The sequence below is a fragment of the Perca fluviatilis genome, chromosome 3, assembly GCF_010015445.1.
Source record: "Perca fluviatilis chromosome 3, GENO_Pfluv_1.0, whole genome shotgun sequence".
In the NCBI taxonomy this organism is placed as follows: domain Eukaryota; kingdom Metazoa; phylum Chordata; class Actinopteri; order Perciformes; family Percidae; genus Perca; species Perca fluviatilis.
This window is the reverse complement of record NC_053114.1, coordinates 11,435,426-11,458,495: the sequence shown is the minus strand read 5'-3', so window position 1 is coordinate 11,458,495 and position 23,070 is coordinate 11,435,426. Positions and strand designations below refer to the sequence as shown.

Sequence of the window (23,070 nt, the reverse complement as noted above, 5' to 3'; positions counted from 1 at the left end):
TGTTTTAACTTTTATGAGCGCACCTCTCTCCGTGCACCGAGCTCTACCGGATCTTCTAAGAACGGTCATCAAACGAGTATTGATTGGTCAGTAGCAGGGTGAGAAATTAGCATCCGCCACCAGCACACACACACACACACGGTGGATGCAGGAAAAACCGGAGATGAGACGACACGATTACCTAAATTGAGGACAGATACGCTTGTTATTGTAAGTTCAATGATAAGTTAAAGTCCAATAACTACCTTATCAAACCATATGAATGTCTGTCCCAGCACAGGCCAGAATAGGAAATTAACTAACAATGTAAAGATCAACAAGCCACTGACACATATGTTCACATTTGATTTGAATAAATTATAATTTTTTGTCTTAAATCCACCAGCCATTTTCATATTATACCAACATTTGCAGCATCCTGAGCCTTTTTGGTAAGGTTACTAGGAAAACTCGGCCCAGAGTAGTTTTATTCTCCCCGAAACAAGTTTCCTTTTTATTTTTAAAGAACTATACAAAAGGGCAACTTTCACTGTCTCTCGCAACTTCATTGCAAGAAAAATACAAAAGACATCGCAACTTTTATCAAAAGCTCCCGCAAAATCAGGCATTTTGGGCCACAACAATCTCAAAAAAAGGCCGTGAAATCCTGGATGGACTGTTTAATGCTATGTTACTGAGAGATGAGTCAATATTGTTTTTGTTCATTAAACATGTAGGCCTACAATTACTGAAGAATATGACCAAACTGACCAAACACAATGTTACCATGGTCTCACAGGTGTTTTTTCACATCACTTTTTATTTGCCTGTATTAATAAAATATGTATTAATAATAATGTATTGAAGCAATTCAAAATATGCTAGTGCATTTTCTTTTATAAATTTGAATTCCGGAAAAAGTGGCAGGTAAAAAATATAAGTGGCTGGTAAAATTGGGGCATCCACCAGCCACTGTGGCTAATTTCCCCGAGCAGGTTAGGTGTTCAGCATAAGTTACCACAGCGATTTAACCCGGTAACAAGTAATCCACCGTTGTGATACACAAAACCCTGGGTTGAACCTGAAGTTACCTTCAGTGGTGTAAATCTTCCGGAAATCCGGCTTTTCCGACCTGAAAATGAGACTCTCGTAAATAATTTTTTTTAGGGGGGGGGGGGGTCCGCGCATGCCACTGGTCGGGTATTGGTAAACATAATGACCGGGTTGCAAAATTACGAATCCCACTATGGCCACGCCAGGGGTTGGGGTTAGGCATTTGACCTTGAGTGGTTAAGGTTAGGATAGCCGATTGGTCAGGGGATAAGACCTGAACAAATCGGGTTACGTTACCTTGCGTAAGCATGGATGCCGCCTGGCCAATAGTAGTGATTGAAGGGCGGATCTTGGCGTAGGAATCGTAATTTCACAGCCGGGAAAAAGAGCTCTACGCAGCGAACAGATGTGCTGGGCGAGCCGTCGGTGGAAGCTAACAGAAGCTAGCTGGCGTAAGCTGACAGCTGAACAGGTGTTTCAAAGCTACCAAGTGATCGGCGGAGACAGGGAGTACATGTACTTGAAAGAGTCCGGCAGTCATGACAGACGAAGGTCCAGTTGGGAGTTTGGATGGAGAGTCCACTGAAGTCCACTGTGGTCTGAAGGGATAATCCTCGCTAGATCACTAGCTTGCGGTAACAGTTAGTCGGGAGGTTGACAGCTAACGTTAGCCAGCTGAAGCTAACAGTTGATCGACGGTGAGTAACGTAGCTACGCTACACAGGCTGGCAGCAGCACAGAGTCCAGAATTGATAAGTCACAGCAGGGGATAGAAAGGTGTTGAGAATGACCAACACCTAATCTAAAACTTAGGGTACTTAATTTACTAGAAAACACAACAAAATATCAATTTCGCAGATTGTGAAGCGGTGATATTCACGTCAGCGTCCTCACGTCCAACATAAAAAAAAATTTAAGAGGTAAATAGCTACATGTTTCTGAGTATCTTCAAGGTATATGGACTTTTATCCCTTGTGTTGTCCTCGGATCAAATTTGACCCTTTTGAAAAAGTTTTTTATATCAGAAATATGGGTTTCAAACCAAATTGCAGAAAATTAACATGGATGCATGGATATCAGACATGAAAATCACTCACCTTTCGGTGAAATTCGCCGTTTTGAAACCAAAATAGGTGACTTACGTGAATCGTGTAGATTCGATGAGAAAATGTTTAAGGGGGAGGGGGGGTTAAGTACTCAGGCCTGGTGCCTGATTTCTGGCGTATGACTATTTTAGAAAAATATATAAATTAAAAAGTCTACATGGGATTTGTTTTGATGCGCTGGATTTAACCAATCATCGAACTTCCACCTACCAATGAAACGAGTTCTAGCCAATCGGATGCAAAGTAGGGGGTCTCTCGCCGAAATGAGAGCGGTGCCGGGGCGGGGGTCCGGGGGGGAATAATGCTTGCTAAAAGCTACAACGTCCGCTACTCTGAATAGTAGTATGTTATCGGTAACGTTCACCGCCACCGCGACTGTTCCTTTACTGACCAACCGTGATACAAACCAATACATGTGTGCACGTTCATAGCGGAACATGATTTGTCATTAAAGATGGCCACTGTGTAAAAGCTATCTGAAGCCCAAACTGCCTTGACAAAGCTGTCTGTTTGGAATTAGCATGGCAGGTATTTAAAGTCTAGACGTCTAGCTATATGAAAAGATAAACAATGCAATGTTTTTAATAAATGTAAATAAAGCAGCTAATATCAACATGGACAAAATCATGAATGCTAATTCGCTTTTTTGATGATGACCTGGCCAAAGTAGTAAAGTTTAGTTTTCACAATTATTCATTGTAGGATTATGATATTATTGCAATATGTAAATCCACATTGACTCTTTATTTAACATATGTTTGGAAGAAGTAAAAATGTATCCAAAACTTTTTAGTTTTTAAAAATTATGACTTTTATTATTGTGTAATGTCAGAAGAACTGTTTTGCCAGTCAAATTAACTTTAATGAGTGCATATTGAATATTACACTGTTGGTTGGCAAAAAATGCATCTCAAAATTCATCAGATTGATGCTTTAAAATATGGAATATTTAATATTTTCTTCCGGGGGAGCATGCCCCCGGACCCCCCTAGAGGGGTAATATCCTTCTCAACTTTTTCACCCCTGACTCATTTTCATGCCCGGGATATGTTTTATGGGTTCCATACAACATTATATGCAGATAAAATTAATGATAACGTTCATTGAATTTTGGTTTGTTATATTCAATTTTATAGCATTTGAAGAAAAAAAGCTGTACACCACCAGAACTAATGTTTTGTAGCTACTGGACTTTGTCATTGTACAGTAGAGAGAGAGAGAAATAAAGCTTATTTTATGATTGTTTCATAGTGGTTACGTTCTGAAGCACAAATAAATAACCTTACCTTAACAGATGATTTAGTGGAGACAGATGCTCTTTTCTCCTCTCCATTTCATTCATTGCAGCAGTAAACAAGGAAGTAGGGTTACTCTAGTACCGATTTATGACCATTTTAAGACGAGGGAAGAACATTTATCTTTGTTTGATTTAATTAAATGTAAAGTTAGGCTTTGCTGTCGGCTTCCCGCTGTTGTTGAGATGCCTGTGAATACCCAGCGTAAAGCAAAATCTATGTTGTTTTTTTTTCAAAGTGTGTGGCGACCTGTGACGACTGTGCCCCCCCCACCTTGCATTTCCAACCAATCACATAATTTGTCCCGTCCCGGTTGTTAGAAACCCTGGTTGTGTACAATTCACATTGAAATCGACCCTTGTCTGACCCTGGTCCAACTCACCCCTCGACCTGAGTCGTGAAGCTGAGTTGATCGATTTCAAACAGTCAACCCTGGTTGAACCCTGTGTATGAATAAACTTAAAAGAAACTCTTTATTAATCGTCACATACAGTAATATGTAGTGAAATGCAATTACTGCATTGAACCCAGTATTAGGAGCAGTGGACAGCTACATTTAGCGTCTGGGGAGCAACTCAGGGTTTAGATCTATCTATTTATCTTGCTCATGGACACTTTGACATGTGGCCGGAGGATAGGATCGAACCACCAATCTTGTTGTTGAGGGGCGACTCACTTTACCTCTAAGACAAAGCCACAAGGGGTATATGATAAATACATTGCATTTCCTGTAACTTCACAATTAAAATCTCCCAATGGTTTGCCAGTGGAAAGCTTTTAATGTGAGGCAGCAGCAGCAGAAATGTTTATATCAGCATTTTATATACAGCATTTACTATACAGTTCTGAACTTCTGACACATTTGAAAGCAATTACTAAACCATAAAACAATGCTTATATCTGAAAGTGCGAACAAGAACATAGTAGATAAACTAAAATCCAAAACCACAGAGATTTTGTGCTATCAGGTGTGAATGTTTATCTGATAAACAGGTGGCACCTTGTTTGGCAGCCTCAGCCACCAATGTGTAAAGCACTTTGAGTAGTCGTTAAGACTAGATAAACGCTATATAAACGCAGTCCGTTTACTTAAAACAGAGCTTTCTCTGTAATCCACAGCACAAGCATAACACAACCTATGGAGGCGGGACCATCATGGGTTGGTTATGTTTGGCCTTACAGCAGATCGGCTCCTTCCTTCTGTGAGCCACTATTGAAAACGCATGTCATCATAGCTTTACTTGGCATGGAAAGACCCTATAAGTTGAACTCTGTTGTGATATGGGCCCATGATCTTAGCGGTAGTTCTTCATCAGTCTTGTAGTAGTTAGATAGTTCCTGTTTTTTTCCACCTGTCTGTGTTCCACTTTAGCTTGATTCATGTGTTGAGTGTTACATGTGTAAATATTTGTTGTTTGTATTTATTTGTAATTGTTTTTGTGTGTCTGGTTCTGGTGTGTTGTGTCCTGTGTTTGTGTTACTAGTTGTATTACAAGGCCCTGATGGATAGCCTGGAGCCTGAAACCCTGTATGTGTCTCCAGAGCAGACTGGACAGCCCACACTCCCCCTTCCTTCCTCAGAAGTCTCCAACTTGGCACTCGGGGGGTAAGAAGCTTTAATAGCAGTTTGGGGGACAACAGGGGGTTATAGAAAATCTGTTAATACCATGCAGCCATATTTCTTTCTCACACAGTCCATCAATCTGTCGTAGTTAGGGATGGGCATTCGATAAAATTTTCTTCGTCGATCGTCGGGAGAAATAATGATCGACTATCAATTAATCATTAATATTTTTATATTAAAATTCATTATTTTACTTTTCATAAATAAAAAATGCAATGAAAATACAAAAATACAGCGTGTTTTTCCTCGATGAGATCTTAATAACAAGAAGAACAACTTGTGGCAGTTAAACTGGAGGTTATAGATATAGATTATAGATATATGCACTGCGGTGCGGCGCTCTGAAGCAGCAGAACCTGTAGCTGCGAGCCGGCGTTCTTAAACAGAATGTAAACTATCCAAGGCACGGGACAAAGCCTAATAAAAAATAACCAGTAGGCTAACTCAGATACAACTTCTGCACCAGTCTACTGATGTGTTTTGAGAAAGATAAGCATGTTGACATGATCTGGGGTGAGACACAACCGCTACCTGGTGACTGTCAGTCCAGCCGCCGAAAACAGCTCCTCAATGCTAACGCCGAGTTTATGCTAGTTTGAGACTGAGAGCAGGGTGCACCGCGGCCGCGACCGACATTAACAGGCTCGGATACACTTTGTTTAGTGGTAGGCTACATCATTTGAGTCGTGGCCGTGTTGTACTTATACACGGCATCTCAGTGTTTGCAGTGAACTAAGTTGTTTAAAAAAAATAAATGGTGCCACGCCACACTTCGCCGTGTCCTCTTCATGATTACTTTTGAAATCAAAACGGAAACTCTCAGCCAGGTAACTGAGTATGGAGTCAAATATTGCCCCCGAGTGGTAAAATGTTTAATTGCTGCCAATAATTAATGAATTGCTTCAACGCAACCAGTATTACAACCAGTATTAATTTAATCGATGACAAATTAACGTCATCAACAAAATTCTTAATAATCAGTTATCGATTGTTGATTAATCATGCCCATCCCTAGTCGTAGTTACTACCTGTTGTTAGCATGGCTCCATGGTTTCAAAACATGTCATGACCACCTAGACTCTAAATACATCTCATCTGCTATATTAGAAATTGGTTGTAGTGATTGTTTGAAAACCACAATAACTGAACATCCTCTAAGCCTGGCTTCCCTGCATCTGTGTAACGTGTGTATCTGTGAATTCTCAGGTATAGGACACACCTATAGCATACACAGGCTCGTACTCGTATTAAAACAGTTTGCCTAAAGAGTTAACACGTTTCGTCAGTCTTAGACTTTAATGTCCCCGAGAGGCAATTTGTTGTACAGTACAGGCATATTGACACATAATCCACAACACAAACTGTTTATCTAACACATACACACATTGAATAGCTTGTGTGACTTGAAAGTAGACCAAATGACCAGTTGAAGTCCTTGAAAGTGTCCAGATTTGTGTATATACAGGGCTCCAGACTAACTTTTAGCCTTGGTTGCACTGGTGCACCTAACTTTTTTATTTAGGTGCACCAGCACAAAATTTAGGTGCACCCAAATATTTCCTTGCGTCGCCATTAATGCTAAATGGCGATACACGATATATAGCTCTGTATTTTTTTTTTTTACAAAGTGGGCTAAATGTTCAGTTTTAAGTCAAAGCCAATTTTCACAAGCTCTTTTATTAAAACAGATTGTGATTAAAATAAAATGCAAAGACAGGGTTTCCTTTACCAGTTTGAAAATATACAGCTGCAACACATGTAAATGAAAGTTATCTGAAATAAATAGCCTAGGATATAAAACATATATATATATATATAATTACACATACATATATATACATACACACAGTACAGGCCAAAAGTTTGGACACACCTCATTCAATGTGTTTATTTATTTTCATGATTATTTACATTGTAGATTCTCACTGAAGGCATCAAAACTATGAATGAACACATGGAATTATGTACTTAACAAAAAAGTGTGAAATAACTGAAAACATGTCTTATATTTTCGATTCCTCAAAGTAGCCACCCTTTGCTTTTTTAATAACTCTGCAAACCCTTGGTGTTCTCTCAATGAGCTTCATGAGGTAGTCACCTGAAATGGTTTTCACTTCACAGGTGTGCTTTGTCAGGGTTAATTAGTGGAATTTTTTTCCCTTATTAATAAAAAAGCAAAGGGTGGCTACTTTGAAGAATCTAAAATATAAGACATGTTTTCAGTTATTTCACACTTTTTTGTTAAGTACATAATTCCATATGTTTTTATTCATAGTTTTGATGCCTTCAGTGAGAATCTACAATGTAAATAGTTATGAAAATAAAAAGGAAACTCATTGAATGAGTGTGGTGTGTCCAAACATTTGGCCTGTACTGTGTGTGTGTGTGTGTATATATATATATATATATATATATATATATATGTATATGTATATATATATATATATATATATATATATATATATATATATATATATATGTATATGTATATTTATCAAAGCTCCTTCACTTGTTTTCAACAACAATAACAGACCGATTAAAAGAGAAAGAGGACGCCCGGATAGCTCAGTCGGTAAATATAGAGGTTCGACTCCGACCTGCGGCCCTTTCCTACATGTCATTCCCCCGTCTCTCTCCCCTTTCATGTCTTCAGCTTTCCTATCAAAATAAAGGCCGAAATCTTAAAAAAAAAAAAAAAAAAAACAGACCGAAAGACATAGTGGGGGGAGAGAGAGAGAGAGGGGGAGTGCAATGGACTGAAACGTATGCTACTCAGAGAGTGACGGCTGACTCATTATGAATATGAAAGCGGCGTTACACCCGTCTTGTGTAGGCTATGAAATGTCTGTATCGTCACTGCATTTTTATGAACTATGATCCAGCAGGCTCCGTCTTACATGCCATTACTCAACGAACTGAAGCTAGTTGCATTTAATAACTTCTAATGTGTTTTTCGCCGTGGCGGCCGCAATAACAGAGAGTTACCAGCAGCAACACTGGTACCAATACAGGTTTCCCTCTAATACTTAACAATATACAGCTGTGTTAATAACAATTCAAACTGTGGACAAATGTAAGCAGTTTGGACCGGTGGCGCTGTGTCTCTCCATGTTGCAAGGGAGCCGTGTGTGAGTGAATGAGGGCGGGGCTGCGCGGAGGAGAGATCCAAACACAGGCACGGCTTAACAGAACCATATCGATATAAACGACATCGCTTCGTTCGTGGAGAGGCAGTGGATGCGAGGACGTTAGGTGCACCGGTGCGACCTAGGAAAAATCTTAATCGCACCCTTACAAATTGTGGTCGCATTTACGACCAAATTGGTCGCACTCTAGAGCCCTGATATATACTAACATCATTGACACCTTTTCTGGAACTCCTCCCATTGCATGCACAACCTTAAAGTGATGGTTTGGAGTAATTTCACCCTAGGGTAATTTGCACCATGACCTCGAGCCAAACACCCCCCAGAAGCTTTTTTCACCTGGGTCGAACATTGGGAGAGTTAGCATAGAGTAGCGTTATCAGCTGAATAGCTTAGCGCAGGGGCTAATAGATCCACATTTGTATCTCGTAAATGATCCCACTAATAATGCCCGAAATGATACCAAACTTCTACACTAGTACAAATAGGTTATGCACTCATAAAACGATGGATTGGAAAGTTTGTAAGTATACCAGAAGTTTATGTAAATAACACTTGCCTGTTGGCTTCTTGTCTCTGCTGCTGCTGCTGCTGTTACTACTGGGCAGTAAGAGTGCTTAGGGACGTCTACAAATTACAACACCAAAAAGAGATGCAACAAAAATATTTATTAATTTAATGATTAAATAAGGTAATGTCTCCAAACTTACCTCAATTATAACTTGTCTCCTGCTAGTTACACTACAGCACTTACTTAAAAAAAAAAAAGTTAAATTAATAAATATTTTTGTTGCATCTCTTTTCGGTGTTGTAATTTGTAGACGGCCCTAAGCACTTTTACTGCCCGTTAGGCAGCAGCAGCAGCAGAGACGAGAAGCCAATTTTTTTTAATATATATCAATAGTTTCTTTTGAGCTTAGGGTGCTATTACACATGTTTAATTAATTTGGTCCGGACCAAGGTTAAAAATTATACATGGTAATACATGTAATACATGGTTAACAGGTATGTTTTAGTTTTGGTCAGTTTCATGTTCACAGTGACAAACCAAGAGGAGTAAACAAAGTTACAGACTGATACTGATTGGACAGTTTCAGTGACTGTCATCCTGCATCATGAGGACTCACATGTGGAAGTCAAATTCTGGTGATTGCTGCTGTCAGTCAGTTATGCAGTTTTGCAGCACTTTTAATTCTCATGTATATTATGCTCTCTGGTGTTGCAAAGAGCTCACAAATAGATAAATAATTATAAACATTATTAGTAAGACTACTAATCGACCGCATATTATGAGTGATAATAAAAGGGTAAAGACGGTACGAAAAAGAGACGTCTTGTACAGCAATACTTAATGATCTGTCAAACTAAACGCAGTAGGATACAAACATGACAGACCACAGTTTTAACTGCTTTTGACTGATTTGATCAGGGAAAATCCCTGCACTCACGCACATACTGTATGTGTGTTGCCTACCACAGCTACTGTATCATGTCACATGATGACATAAATAATGGGCAGACCTCCACCCTCCAAAAGACATCTTTAGTGGTGGCTCTCAGTGTTTCCTTTAGGATTTTTTTTAGCAGTGGGGGCAGGTCCGAACACCGCCCCCCCCATGAAACGGAACTGACACTTCGCTGCAACACAAACAAATATATTTATTCACCTCTATTCACACACACAATGAGGCATATTTTCAGTTGTGATTGAACTGTATTTTTTGAGTTACTATATAGGCCAACTTTGATCTTGACATATAGGCTAAGCATTCTGTAGCAAATAACAATAAACCCACTATTAATTACATTATCTTAATGCAGTGTAACTACTTCAGCATGTAAATAATGCACCTAAAATACAAACGTGAGCAAGGGTGTTCAGCAATCGCTATTGAATCAACAGCCACGTGCAATTTAGCTAGCAGGTGAAGAATACAATTTGCAAGACCAGTTAAATGAACTGCCAACATAAGTTATGTTTTATTTATATATATATATATATATATATATATATATATATATATATATATATATATATATATATATACATACACACACACACAGTACAGGTCAAAAGTTTGGACACACCTTCTCATTCAATGTGTTTCTTTATTTTCATGACTATTTCAATTGTAGATTCTCACTGAAGGCATCAAAACTATGAATGAACACATATGGAATTATGTACTTAACAAAAAAGTGTGAAATAACTGAAAACATGTCTTATATTTTAGATTCTCCACCCTTTGCTTTTTTGATAACTCTGCAAACCCTTGGTGTTCTCTCAATGAGCTTCATTAGGTAGTCACCTGAAATGATTTTCACTTCACAGGTGTGCTTTGTCAGGGTTAATTAGTGGAATTTTTTCCCTTATTAATAAAAAAGCAAAGGGTGGCTACTTTGAAGAATCTAAAATATAAGACATGTTTTCAGTTATTTCACACTTATTAAATATGTGTTCATTCATAGTTTTGATGCCTTCAGTGAGAATCTACAATGTAAATAGTCATGAAAATAAAAAGGAAACGCATTGAATGAGAAGGTGTGTCCAAACGTTTGGCCTGTACTGTGTGTGTGTGTATGTGTATGTATATATATATATATATAGTAACTGATTACTGAAGTTATCAGAAAAATGTAATCTGATTACAGTTACCTGTCACTATTTTTTACACGCAGTCCGCTGAAGTGCTCACTCCCTTCATGCAAACTTGACGGAGAACTATAGGGTAAAAACAGCATCACTGCTTGAACCCAGTATTAATTTTAATATACATTTTTTAATATATATTTTTTAATATTAATATATAACACACCGAATCAGTCAGCACCTTGGCATGTTGTTGACTGCTGAGCATGTTTGTAACCGCTAGGCTACTGACAATTCTATCTTCACTTCAACTGACTTTAGCCGTTTCGATAACAGATACTCGATTGTCCTGCTGTTACAGAAGTGAACTAACTACAGACAGTTACCTTGTTCATGGACTTACTGCAGAATGAATAAAGGGGAAACACAATGGGTAAGTACCCATTGTGTTTCCCCTTTATTCATTCTGCAGTATCAATCAATAATGGATATAGAACAGAGGGTTTTTTTAATGCTAAAAAAGTACCCAAGTGGGTACTTTTTTAGCATTAAAAAAACCCTCTGTTCTATATCCATTATTGATTTCTATCCAAACCATTTACACTCACAAAGATTTAGTTTAAGCTTAGTTTAGACCCATTTTTTCAGTTGCTGAAAGTGTGACAGCTGTAGAGCACTTGTGGAAGAAGGTCAGTCTTTGTACACCTAACAGACGGTCGACTCCGGGTAACTAACACCTACTGGGTAGCTAGATTCAGAGTGAGTAGATTGGGCAAAGCAGGCTTTCACTAATTGCAGTGTCGGTATTTCTCATATTGTGTGTTATCACAGCAGTGTTGTGCTTTGGCCTCTTCAGCTCCCATTCCACTGCTGCCAGTTTTAGGAATTGTGCAACACTAGCTCAAGTATGCGATTCAAACACAGGACAAGTTTGCAAAAAAAGTCCTATCCAAGTTCCATCACCTAATGTGCGCTAAAATGATAATGTAAAGCTGGTTAAGCTGTGGTTAGCACACCATGTCTACCCATAAATTGTTGGATTCAGGGTAAATGTAGTTATTTGCTTTAAAGCCCATGTTGCAAGTTAACCACCACTGTTGATTAATAGGTACATATAGCACTCAATATATGTATATCATTGTTAAAAATGTCTCCAAATAGTGTTAAAGGCCAGTTTTTGTCAGGTTTTTGGTATTAGTGTTTTTTTTTCCGTAATTCGGTGATGACGTCACGTTGGGGAGACGTGTATCAGCCTAGTACTAGAACTATGGTGACTGACTGGGATCAGGAAGAGGGTTTTTTACTGTCCGTGAATAGCACCAAGTGAAAGTCAATGTTTTATTTATATCTAGTGACAGTGATCATGTCGTTAGTTCAGATAAGTACCGGTAAACTTATCTAGATCTAGAAAATACAAGGCATCATGCTAGCTATGTGCTAACTTGCCAGTCCCACCTGTGAAATCCTCCGATGGTTGTAAACACAGATATGATTGATATCATGATTAGATATCTCACGTTTTGATGGTAGCCTACTAGCTCCAGTAACAACATATTTGCCTGGTGTTTATTTATTACTTGGACGGGGATGCTGTTCAGCTTTTCACAAGTTTAGACAGCTAGCTAACGATACGCCGACGCTTCGCTAACGCGCAACAGCATTAGCCTAGCCGGCTAGGTAAATATTACAACTGCCTTCGGAGTTTCCTATATCTGCGTCCACGTTGTCAACATAAGACTTGTGGCGTTAGTGCTCCTTTTGTACCATAACTTTATTGAATGAAACGTTAAACTTCGCTCCTACGAGATGGTTTTTGTTAGTTAGTTAGTTATACACAAAGCTAACTGGCTATAGTTAGCCTGTACGTATGCTAGCGGACATTAGCTAATGTTGCATAGCCAGCAAGCAGCTTCGGGCGAAGCCAACCCCGAGCTAACACATCCATGTGTCTCCATTTCAAAACATCACTGCAGATTGACTGCTTTTAACAGCAGATTTAACAGTTGATTGTGGCCAACATACTGTCGCGGTTAGCTCGCCGAAACTACCGCCGATTGCCGGGTTGCTGGCTGGCTACGCAACGTTACCTAATCCCGCGCTAGCATAGCGACAGGCTAACTATAGCCAGTTAGCTTTGTGTGTAATGTTACAAAAATAAAAGTATGATACAAAAGGAGCACTAACGCCACGTCTTGTGTTGACAAACGTGGACGCAGCTCGAAGGGCAGTTGTAATACCGGTATTTAACTAGCAGTCTAAGCTAACGCTGTTGCGCTTAACGTTAGCAAACGTCGGCGTATCGTTAGCTAGCTGTTTAAACTTGTGAAAAGCGAATAGCATCCCCGTTCCGCTGCCTTCTTCACTTCCCCAAATATTATTATTCACATAATAAAGACACATTGACTCGGTCGGCACAAGAGCCATATTTTGCCAGATCAGTGGCAGAAACCGCGGACGGACAGTGAACCGAGACGGGGCTTTGCCTGTCGTCTCCCCAACGTGACGTCATGCAATGCATTGTGGGGGAAAGACAAACCGCTGTAAAATAGTACCTACTTTTTCGTGTTATATTCTGTTTTGTGATACCTAACAACATCAAATACATGAATACCAGTTTAAATGTTTATTACCAACAAGCAATTACCACAAATTCGTTGGAAAATTAAACTTGCAACATGGGCTTTAAAGCTATCCAGAAATCCTAATTTCTTTGAAAAGATTTAGTACAACGCCTCTAGAAAGATGTTTTTGTCATATCATAAATTTGTGTGTGTGTTATTAGAAATATGCTTTGCTGAGATGATTGAGTGCTGTCATGTCACAAACTAAAAAGCACCAGTCTGTGGAACAAAAGTAAAATTGATATACTAAAACTGAAATCAAAAACATTGTGCAGCAGTTAAGGGTTATGTTGAGTCCAGCCAACAACTACCTGAAGGCAGGTTAGCAGATACTGTATTCCAAGTGTTATCCCTGGAGTTTATCTAATTTCATAGGTGTGTGTGCACTGTGGGATGCACAATGACCAAAGCCAGTGTCATTTGTCCAAGGCTCCCTTTGGTTTTTACACACATTAATCACACACAAACCAGTGCAGCCTGTAGGACAACAGGGTAAACACAGCCCCCCTCAGGCCGGAACCTAATTGTTAGCCCCCTGGTGTGGCTAGTCCAGGGATTAGCTACTGGCTGGGGAGTACTATTCACTCTCTCTTTCATTCCCTCTGCCCACTGGGCCTTATCACCATCAATCTGACACCATGTTTATCTGACGCTGCAGCCAGATCTGCTGGCCTAGGAGAAATGTTCACAAAGGCCATGGATCATCAGCACTTTGATTGTGGGACCCCAAATGGCCATTACTTTCTCTGGCCCCAGTGATCCCAGCAGCTCTCCATGATCTCCATGCTGTGGTTACTCCCAGTCCCAGAACCTGGAAAGCCAACCTGAAGGCCTGTCACTTTGTGTCTGTTATTTGTCCTCTTCCATCTCAAACAAAGGCAGTTCCTCAATTAGATTTTGTTTGTTGTATTTGTGTTTCAGTCGTGGGTTCTCCATGTGCATTGGTTTGTTGCGGCACACTGTTTTTCTCTTCCTTTTGTGCACTGTCACTTGCCTTATTTTACCCTTCGCCAGGGACTTACCAACAAGTGTACCATCTGGATTTTACCACCGGCCTCTGATCACTGTGTCAATTTAGCTCCATTGTCGTGTTCTGGTCAAAGAAGAAGAAAGAAAAAAAATTCTCCATCATGGCTTCTTTTAAGTTGGATTTTCTCCCCGAAATGATGGTGGACCATTGCTCTTTGAATTCTAGTCCTGTGTAAGTAACTTGCTCTGGCCAGCTTTGTAAGTATTATATGTTCCCTAAAGTTGTCTTGTGTCTCTGAGAATCAACTTGAATGGATTGGTCTGTTTTAGGGTCTTTATTGTGATTTTGTATATAATTAGTAATAATCATGAGCAGCTGTGTTGTGTGTGTGTCAGGGTGATAATAGGCATTTTTTATCCACATAGCACTCCAGTGTACTAAGAGGTGGTGTGGTACCTTCCTATGTGCTTTATTTAAGGCTGGGTATTGTTATCAAATGGTATTCTTCTTAGGAGACCTGTCTCAGATTCTTGGCATATTATCTGTTCAAGAAACATCAAAGTGACACAAAGTCCTGTTCCGAGTAGGCTGCTCAAACAAACTAATGTTAACAATGAATGCCTCTCCCATTTAAGTCATTTTAACCACATTGTCAATATTTTACTTTCCCAAAATAGTCTTTTGAGCAAATTTCCTCTGTTGTCATCCCTGAAGACTGTCACAGTGCATTAATGCAGTAATTAATACTGATTATTTTGTCAGTATTGTGCATCCCCGTACTGACTTGTCCACTGGTTAGGGCTGGGTATCGTTCAGAATCTTTCGATCCGGTGCCAATTTCGATACCTCAGTTTCGATACCGATTCCTAACGATACTTTTTTTCGATACCATATGTTTTAAAATCCATTTCAACATCAACAAAAATACATTAAACACAAAGCTTTTATTTTCCACCTTAATTCAGAATTCCACCTTAAGAATCAAAAGAGTTATCAAAATTAAAAAATTCTGGTAAAACTGCTCACTCAGAGTAACATTAATAAAAGTGCATTGCTTTGCAAGCTCAGCCTGTCAGTCAGTCATCAGGGCAGAGAAACCACCGTTGTGGCTGCTTGTAAGATGAAGTGTAACGTCAACAGCACGGCGACCGCTTTCGGCTCGCCATTAATATCATATCGCAGCAAACGCTGTCTGCGTGAAGTTTTAAAAAACTGTAACCACACTTGAAACCAACCGTGACTCTCTGTGACTTCAACAAAACTGCAGACAGTTTACTCCGTCCGCACCTCTCCGTGTGCGTGTCGGTCGGAGCTCCGCTCTGTGTCAATATGCAGAGAGGACAGATAAGCTTGCGCTTACGTGCTCAGACGCTTTTGGAACCGAAATTTGGCACCGAAAGATAAAGAATTTTTCGATACTCATAGGATTGGAGTATTTTTTTCGATACCATAAAAGTATCGACGTTCGGTACCCAGCCCTACCACTGGTAGAGCTGACTTTTAGGCCTGTACGTTGGTTGCCTTGGTTTCACATTCCTAGACATGGAAAACTTAGATAATGAGGTGACACAGGGACATTGGTAGATATGAGGATTTTGTGAGAACAAAGACGTGTGTGTGTGTGTGTGTGTGTGTGTGTGTGTGTGTGTGTGTGTGTGTGTGTGTGTGTGTGTGTGTGTGTGTGAGTGAGAGAGATATATGTCTCTGTTGCTTAAGTTTATACTGGTATTATCAGTATATTTTGTAAGAAGAAAATACATTTTAAATGCATACATTTTATTTGTAGAGGACTTTTCATTGAGAAATCAATCCCGAAGTGCTATAGAGTAAAACAAGATTAAAAAGAGAAGTAGCTTTTTGAGTTAGGGAGAGGCATTTCCGTGGATGCCCTGATGGGTGAGTAAGGAGATTTTGTACGTGATCCTGTATGAGACAGGAAGCCAGTGGAGTAAGTGAAGGATGAGTGTGATATTTTCGTATCTTCATTAGGATCCTAGCAGCTCTGTTTTGGATGTATTGTAGTTTTTGAGTCCTGATGAGGAGAGCATTGCAGTTGTCCAGCCTTGAGAAAACAAAGGCGTGGACGTGGAAGTTTTTCAGCATGTGACAGTGTGTGTGGGACAGAATTTGACAATGTTTCAAGGTGGGGATAACACTGTGGAGTTCAAATGAAAAGATTGGTTGAGAAAAAAAACACATTTGGAACACAATTTATTTAAGTTGTTATGGTGAACTTATAGGATATGATATCAGGATACAGAGTTTAATGATTGTGCAAGAGCTGTCACATTTTTTTAAATTTTTTTAATACAAATCACAATTTATGCCTAGAAAGTGGCTTACACAACTGAGGCCCCAGGAGTGTATCCATACTTGTTTTTTTCGACTGGTCTGTATTTTATGCTGGCTTTTATTTGTTCGTCACAGCCACACCCCCAGTCACTATTTGAGACCCGGCCTTCATTCGAGAAAATATGGTAGTTTGACCAAGACACATTGCCGTGTACACCCTCCTCGTGCCACTTATTAATGCCAAAATATAAACAAGAAATGGTGGGAGCGGCTGTGGCTCAGGTGGTAGAACGGTTGTCTACCAATCGGAAGGTCTGTGGTTTGATTCCTGGCCCTGCAGTCCCATGTCAAAGTGCCTTTGGGCAAGACACTGAACCCCGAATTACTCCTGATGCTGCGCAACCAGTTTATGAATGTGTGTGAGTGGTGAATGGTACTGTTCTGTGCAAAAGCACTTTGAGTACTCATTAAGACTAGAATAGCACTATATAAATACTATTTACAATTAAATCCCAATTTGGGAAATGAAGAGGAAAAATGCAGCAAATAATTCATGGTAGATTTAATAAGAAAAGTATACCTTATTGTAATACTTTTTTGGAACATCTTATTGCTTTAAACAACATACAAAACATACAGTTTACAACATGAACACATCCCCTCCCTTCCTGAAAAGTTCCTGGACCTTATCACAGGACCATATGACATGAAATAATTGTCCGTGTCTTACATTTCCAACAATTTGGTGTGTCTCTTAATCCAAGTCTAAACAATCTGGAGGGAGTCCAATAGAAGCGATGCATAATCTTGAACTGAATAAGTGTCACCCTCAAATTGTGTGACATAGTTTTAATATTCTTACAAATTCTGTCCCTGTCCTCATTATCCAGTGTGATATTCAGATCCCTTTCCCATGTCTTTCTTAAAGGGCTGACCAAGCTCCATCCCCCAGGTTCTAAATCAGTATAGAATAATACCCAGAAGCCTCGTGACCTTTCCCATAGTTCATTAGCACCTTATTGAAACATTCCGGGGGTTGCAGGGATAAAGAACTGGATCCGAAAGTCCCCATTAACAGATTGCAATGTTGCAAATATCTGACAATTGAGACCTAGGGATTCCAAATTGCTGTACAACATCCTCAAAAGATTTTAAAATGCCACCAAGATACAAATTCCCCAACAATTACATTTTTTTCAACCAATCCCTCCAAAAAAAGGGACATGCATAACTGTGGCAGTGTTTCCTCTATGTTGATAGCATAGTGGCGCTGCGCCACGGTAAACTTTCCAGCGCCACGGTATCAGAAATGGGTCAGACGCACAACAGGGTTTCCGCTATGTACACCACGCACCACCGTTCCTTCGGCTGTTTATGAAAAGTGATAAAGTCGTAGAGCCGTCTGCTCTCCAGAACTTAAGCGAACTGTCATTCGCTCTCTCTCCCCCTAGGGTGAACAGAGCAACTGGAACAGTGACAGGACGTCATCACTTATGAAGTCATGGAAACCAAATAAACAACAGGGCGAGTACTACTTCACACAATAAGTGATAAACAGTGACAAAAGCCATGACATGAAATCCGCACTCAGCGCGTCCCGTGAAATTTGACAGCTACAGTTTATTGGAAAATAGTCTTGGGCACACTGACTTTGAATTTACTGTTTATCAGACCCCAGATGAGACAAGAAGCTCCCTCTGCCTCTGACTCCCGTTGCAGGAGAACGCTGTATTCCTCTGACACGCTGTATTAACGTTACTGTTTTAAAACCGTTTTCCAGGTTAGTGGGGGTGCATACCACTCAAAACCAACATGAAAAATGTAGCTAGTAATGTTCACTCAGCGTTTAGTTTTGTTGTTAAACTGTGTGTAAAATGAGCAGTGACGTTAAATCACCCTACGGTACCGTCTATTTGCTGGATGGTTTCAAGGTAACGGTCGGCAGCTAACATTAGCAGATAAGCCCGTACACTGACGTAAATTTCAATTCAAATTTCTAGAGGAAACACTGTGTGGATTCCGCCAAATACTTGATGAAGTATTTAGATATGGATCCAGTTCAAACAGCCGGGCCACTTTAGTCCAAATTTCTTTTAAATGAGAGATTATCGGATGTGTTTTTGCCTCGCCAGGCTTTGTGAGGGTGATAATGGGGCAAGAACAGATTGCTCAATACAATACCAGGGTGGAGTTCTCTCAGGAGAAAGTGACCAGTGGGCCAAATGCCTTAAGTTAAAAGCATAGTAGTAATACAACATCTTTGGTAGACCCAAAACTCCTCTATCAACCGGTCTTTGTAGTTTATTAAAATGTAGCCGAGTTTTTGCATTGTAACATTGATATTATTGGTTATCGCATTGGTGTCGGCTGCAGTTGTTCGTAATTTGTTAGAAATGGGTGTTGTGCTGAGAATAGACATTGCATGTCTATTTCTGGCGTAACATCACTCTGCTGCTTCTTGGTGACTTTGTAAACAAGAGTTAAATATATTTACTTCCAGCAATGACGGAGCAACGCTTTAAACGTAAGTAACAGCTTCCAACCAGTAGATGCAATTAAATCTGTATAAAAAAAAAACTGTGTTGCACAGTGAAATGTGTTTACAAAAATTGTTTTTTTATTTTTTTTTATTTTACCTTTATTTAACCAGGAAAGTCCCATTGAGATTAAAAACCTCTTTTTCAAGGGAGTCCTGGCCAAGAAGCAGCAAAAGAGTTTCAAACATACAATACAATTACATACACATAATGAAAAACAGTTACAAAGGATCGACTCAAGTGTTCTCAATCTGGACTTAAAAGCGTTCAATGAAAGTAATTCAGTCAATTTCCAGTCTTTTTGCAACATGTTCCATGTGTGGGGGGCTGAGTAAACAAAAGCCCTTTTTCCCAGTTCTGTACGGGCAAGTGGAACAGCAAGCAACAAAAGATCATTCGAACGCAAACAATGAGAGCTAACACTCCTCCGTGAGATTAAGTTACAGATGTAGGATGGCAATAGACCAAGCATGGCCTTATAAATGAAAGTATACCAGTGACCCAGCCTCCTGGAGGACAAAGAAGGCCATCCCACTCGAGAATACAGTTCACAGTGATGGGTCAAGACCCTACAATTAGTAATGAACCGCAGAGAAGCATGATATGCAATGTCAATCTTATGGAGACATTTAGCAGAGGCATTCATGTACAACAGGTCTCCATAGTCTAAAATAGATAAAAATGTTGCATTAACAAGGCGCTTTTTTGCCTCAAAAGAAAAACTGAATTTATTACGAAAGAAAAAGCCCAATTTAAGTTTAAGCATTTTCACAAGATTATCTATATGGGGCTTAAAAGTCAGGGAGTCATCAAGCAAAATACCAAGATACTTGTAGGTGTGAACCATCTCTATGACATTTCCCTCAAGAGTGGACACTAAGGGAGTAGATTGAGGGACCTTCTTAGTGTTTGAAAACAACATTAGTTTGGTCTTTTCAGCGTTAAGAACCAGTTTTAGCTGGATAAGTGTGAGCTGGACCACATCAAAAGCTTTCTGCAGAGATTCTACAGCTTTGGCAGGGTTCAATCCAAAACAGTAAATTATTGTGTCATCAGCGTAAATATGCATATTAGCGTCAGAAACGTCTTGTCCTAAATCATTAATATACATGATGAACAGGAGGGGTCCTAATATAGAACCCTGCGGCACCCCCTTGTGGACATTCAAAAATTCAGAACACAGACCATCACATTTAATACACTGGGTCCTGTCACTCAAATAATTTGTGAACCAGGAAACAACATGATTAGACAGTCCCAGACTTAAAAGCCTATGCTTTAAAATAACATGATCCACAGTGTCAAAAGCTTTTGACAGATCAATAAAAAGGGAAGCCCAATATTGTTTTTTATCAAGAGCAACAAGTATATCATTTATCACTTTTGTAGCAGCCGTGATGGTGCTGTGTTTTTTCCTAAAGCCGGATTGCAGTTTAGAGAGTAGGTCACTAGAGTACAGGAACTCTTTAAGTTGATCACGAACAAGAGATTCAAGAAGTTTTGACAAAACACACAAATATGATATTGGCCTGTAATTCGTTAAAACAGCTGGATCACCTCCTTTTAATAAAGGGGTAACAAAAGCAGACTTCCAAACAAGTAGAATTTCTTTGTTTTGGATTGAAAGATTAAAAAGGACCGTAAGTGGTTGTGCTACATAATCAGCTGCTATTTTCAAGAAGTAGGGCTCTATCAAGTCCGGTCCTTTTGGTTTCCTATGATCTAATGTTTTGAGAGCTTTATGCACTTCCTGCACAGTAAAAGGCACAAAATTAAATACTCTCCAGAAGACATTTGAAGCTCTCTGTAGGAAGTCACAGGGGCCACTCCTGTGGAGTCAAACAAAGAACCAGAAGCTACGAAATGGTTGTTAAAGCTATTTAAGACCTCGGTCCTATCGTAGACAGGGACAGAGTCTTTTAAGACATATTTTGGAAGAGCCTGAGGTCTTCTATTTACAGATAGAGACTTTATCACTTTCCAAAATTTCTGTGGATTGTTGAGGTTTTCTGTTGTGACAGATAAGTAATATTCTGATTTAGCCTTCTTGATAAGAGAAGTACATTTATTTCTTAAATGCCTAAAATTAGACCAATCAGATGGAGAATCGCCTTTTCTGGCTTTGGCCCATACCACATTGCGCTGATGGATGGACTCTGACAATTCTGGAGAAAACCAAGGGTTCTCTCGTCCCTTGACTCTGAATTTCCTAATGGGAGCATGTTTATTTACAATCTTCATAAAACTCTCCTTGAAATATGCCCAAGCCAGCTCAACATCTGGCAACAAACTCAATTGCCCCCAACTAACCAAAGCTAGATCATGATGAAAGGCTTGTTCATTAAATATTTTTAAATTTTTCTTACAAATAATACGCGGATTGCATTTGGGGATTTTAGTGTTCCTGCAAGTAGCAACAACGCAATGATCACTCAAATCATTGCAGAACACACCCACTGATGAAAACTTATGAGGAACATTTGTTAGGATTAAATCAATCAAGGTAGACTTATTAGGACTCTTTACGTTTGGCCTTGTAGGTAGGTTGACCAACTGGCTAAGGTTAATAGAGTCACAGAAGGATTTGAATTCACCAGAAACTGCATGTAGCCAATCCCAATTCAAATCTCCAGCCAATAAGAGTTCATTGTAATTTAATTTTGACAAAAGATACTGTAAGGATGATAATGCTTCCTTGATGGCAGATGGAGGCCTATAGCACCCCGCGACAGTTATAGACAGGGACTTAACTATTTCTACATTCAAAGCCAAAAACTCCATTTGCTTAGAAATAGATTCAGATAGAACAATTGATACATCAAATCTTGATTTTACATAAATGGCTACGCCACCACCTTTTTTAGGCCTATCTCTACGATAAACATTGTATCCAAATATGGCAATGTCATCATTAGAAATAGATTTGGATAACCATGTTTCAGAAATGATCACAATATCTGCATCTGTCAATTTCACCCAAGTTCCAACGCTGTACAAACTCCTGTCCAATATTAAAAAGCAAAGTTCATTGGGTACCCAGGAAACCAAGTGTGAAGTAGATCGGATGAACGGTTCATGAGATATTTGAAAGACAACACACACACACACACACACACACACACACACACACATACACATACACATAAAGAGATTCCCTGATTTATAGTTAGATGAGGGCACTTGTTTCGCACTTGCATCAGAAAGAACGCATTATTATAGGTGGGTGCATTCAATCACATCCACTACTTCCACCCCCTTTAGTCACAGAGCTCTCCTCCGACGCACTGATAGTTTGGAAATCCTGTGGACAGAGTATTGTATGTATTGTTGAATGGGACTTGGAAGAAAATTATTTTTAAACTTTACTTTTGAACGTGAAAAATTTCTATCACATGTTGCTCATCACAGACACACATCAACCTTTATTATAATTAAAAATGTTGAACTCCAAGCGGGATTTTGGCTAGACCCATTAAAATAATAAATAAAGATGACGTGCAGGTGTTTAGGTTTCAGGCGCCGGGTAAAAAGACTGGCAGGAATGCACAGTTCTAAAAGAGTTATAAGCGGAGCGAGACATTTTAAGATTCACCATGGAGTGTGCACTGTTCTGAATGTCTCCAAAACGCCTGTTTATGTGAAGAAGACACTGTGTAGAATAATTAATCAATACATAATGTTTAATGTGTAGCATACATAAACACAGGGGTTCTGTGGTTACTTTACAGCAATCTTAGGCTGCTTGCACAAAATGTAACCACTGGATCTGCCGTGCTTTATTGTGGCTTGGCAGTAGGGCTGGGCGATATATCGATATAAACAAATATATCGATATATTTTTAAATGAGATATGGAAT

The 23,070-nt window shown here is 39.4% G+C and overlaps 1 protein-coding gene across 18 annotated transcripts in view; it reads left to right on the top strand.

The window, feature by feature from the left end:
- celf1 (cugbp, Elav-like family member 1) overlaps positions 1-23,070 on the top strand; it is a 75,684-nt gene that overhangs the window by 4,865 nt on the left and 47,749 nt on the right. For 11 of the 18 annotated variants that reach the window (XM_039794604.1, XM_039794610.1, XM_039794609.1 and 8 more), the window contains exon 2: positions 4,918-5,039. The exons of 1 other annotated variant lie outside the window; for it this stretch is intronic. In XM_039794604.1, coding sequence (XP_039650538.1) covers positions 4,936-5,039 — 104 coding nt within the window. In that variant the 5' untranslated portion in view covers positions 4,918-4,935. Of the gene's footprint in view, positions 1-4,917; positions 5,040-14,147; positions 14,616-23,070 lie in introns of those variants that run through there. 6 more of the 18 variants (XM_039794614.1, XM_039794621.1, XM_039794611.1 and 3 more) reach the window with 2 other exon arrangements.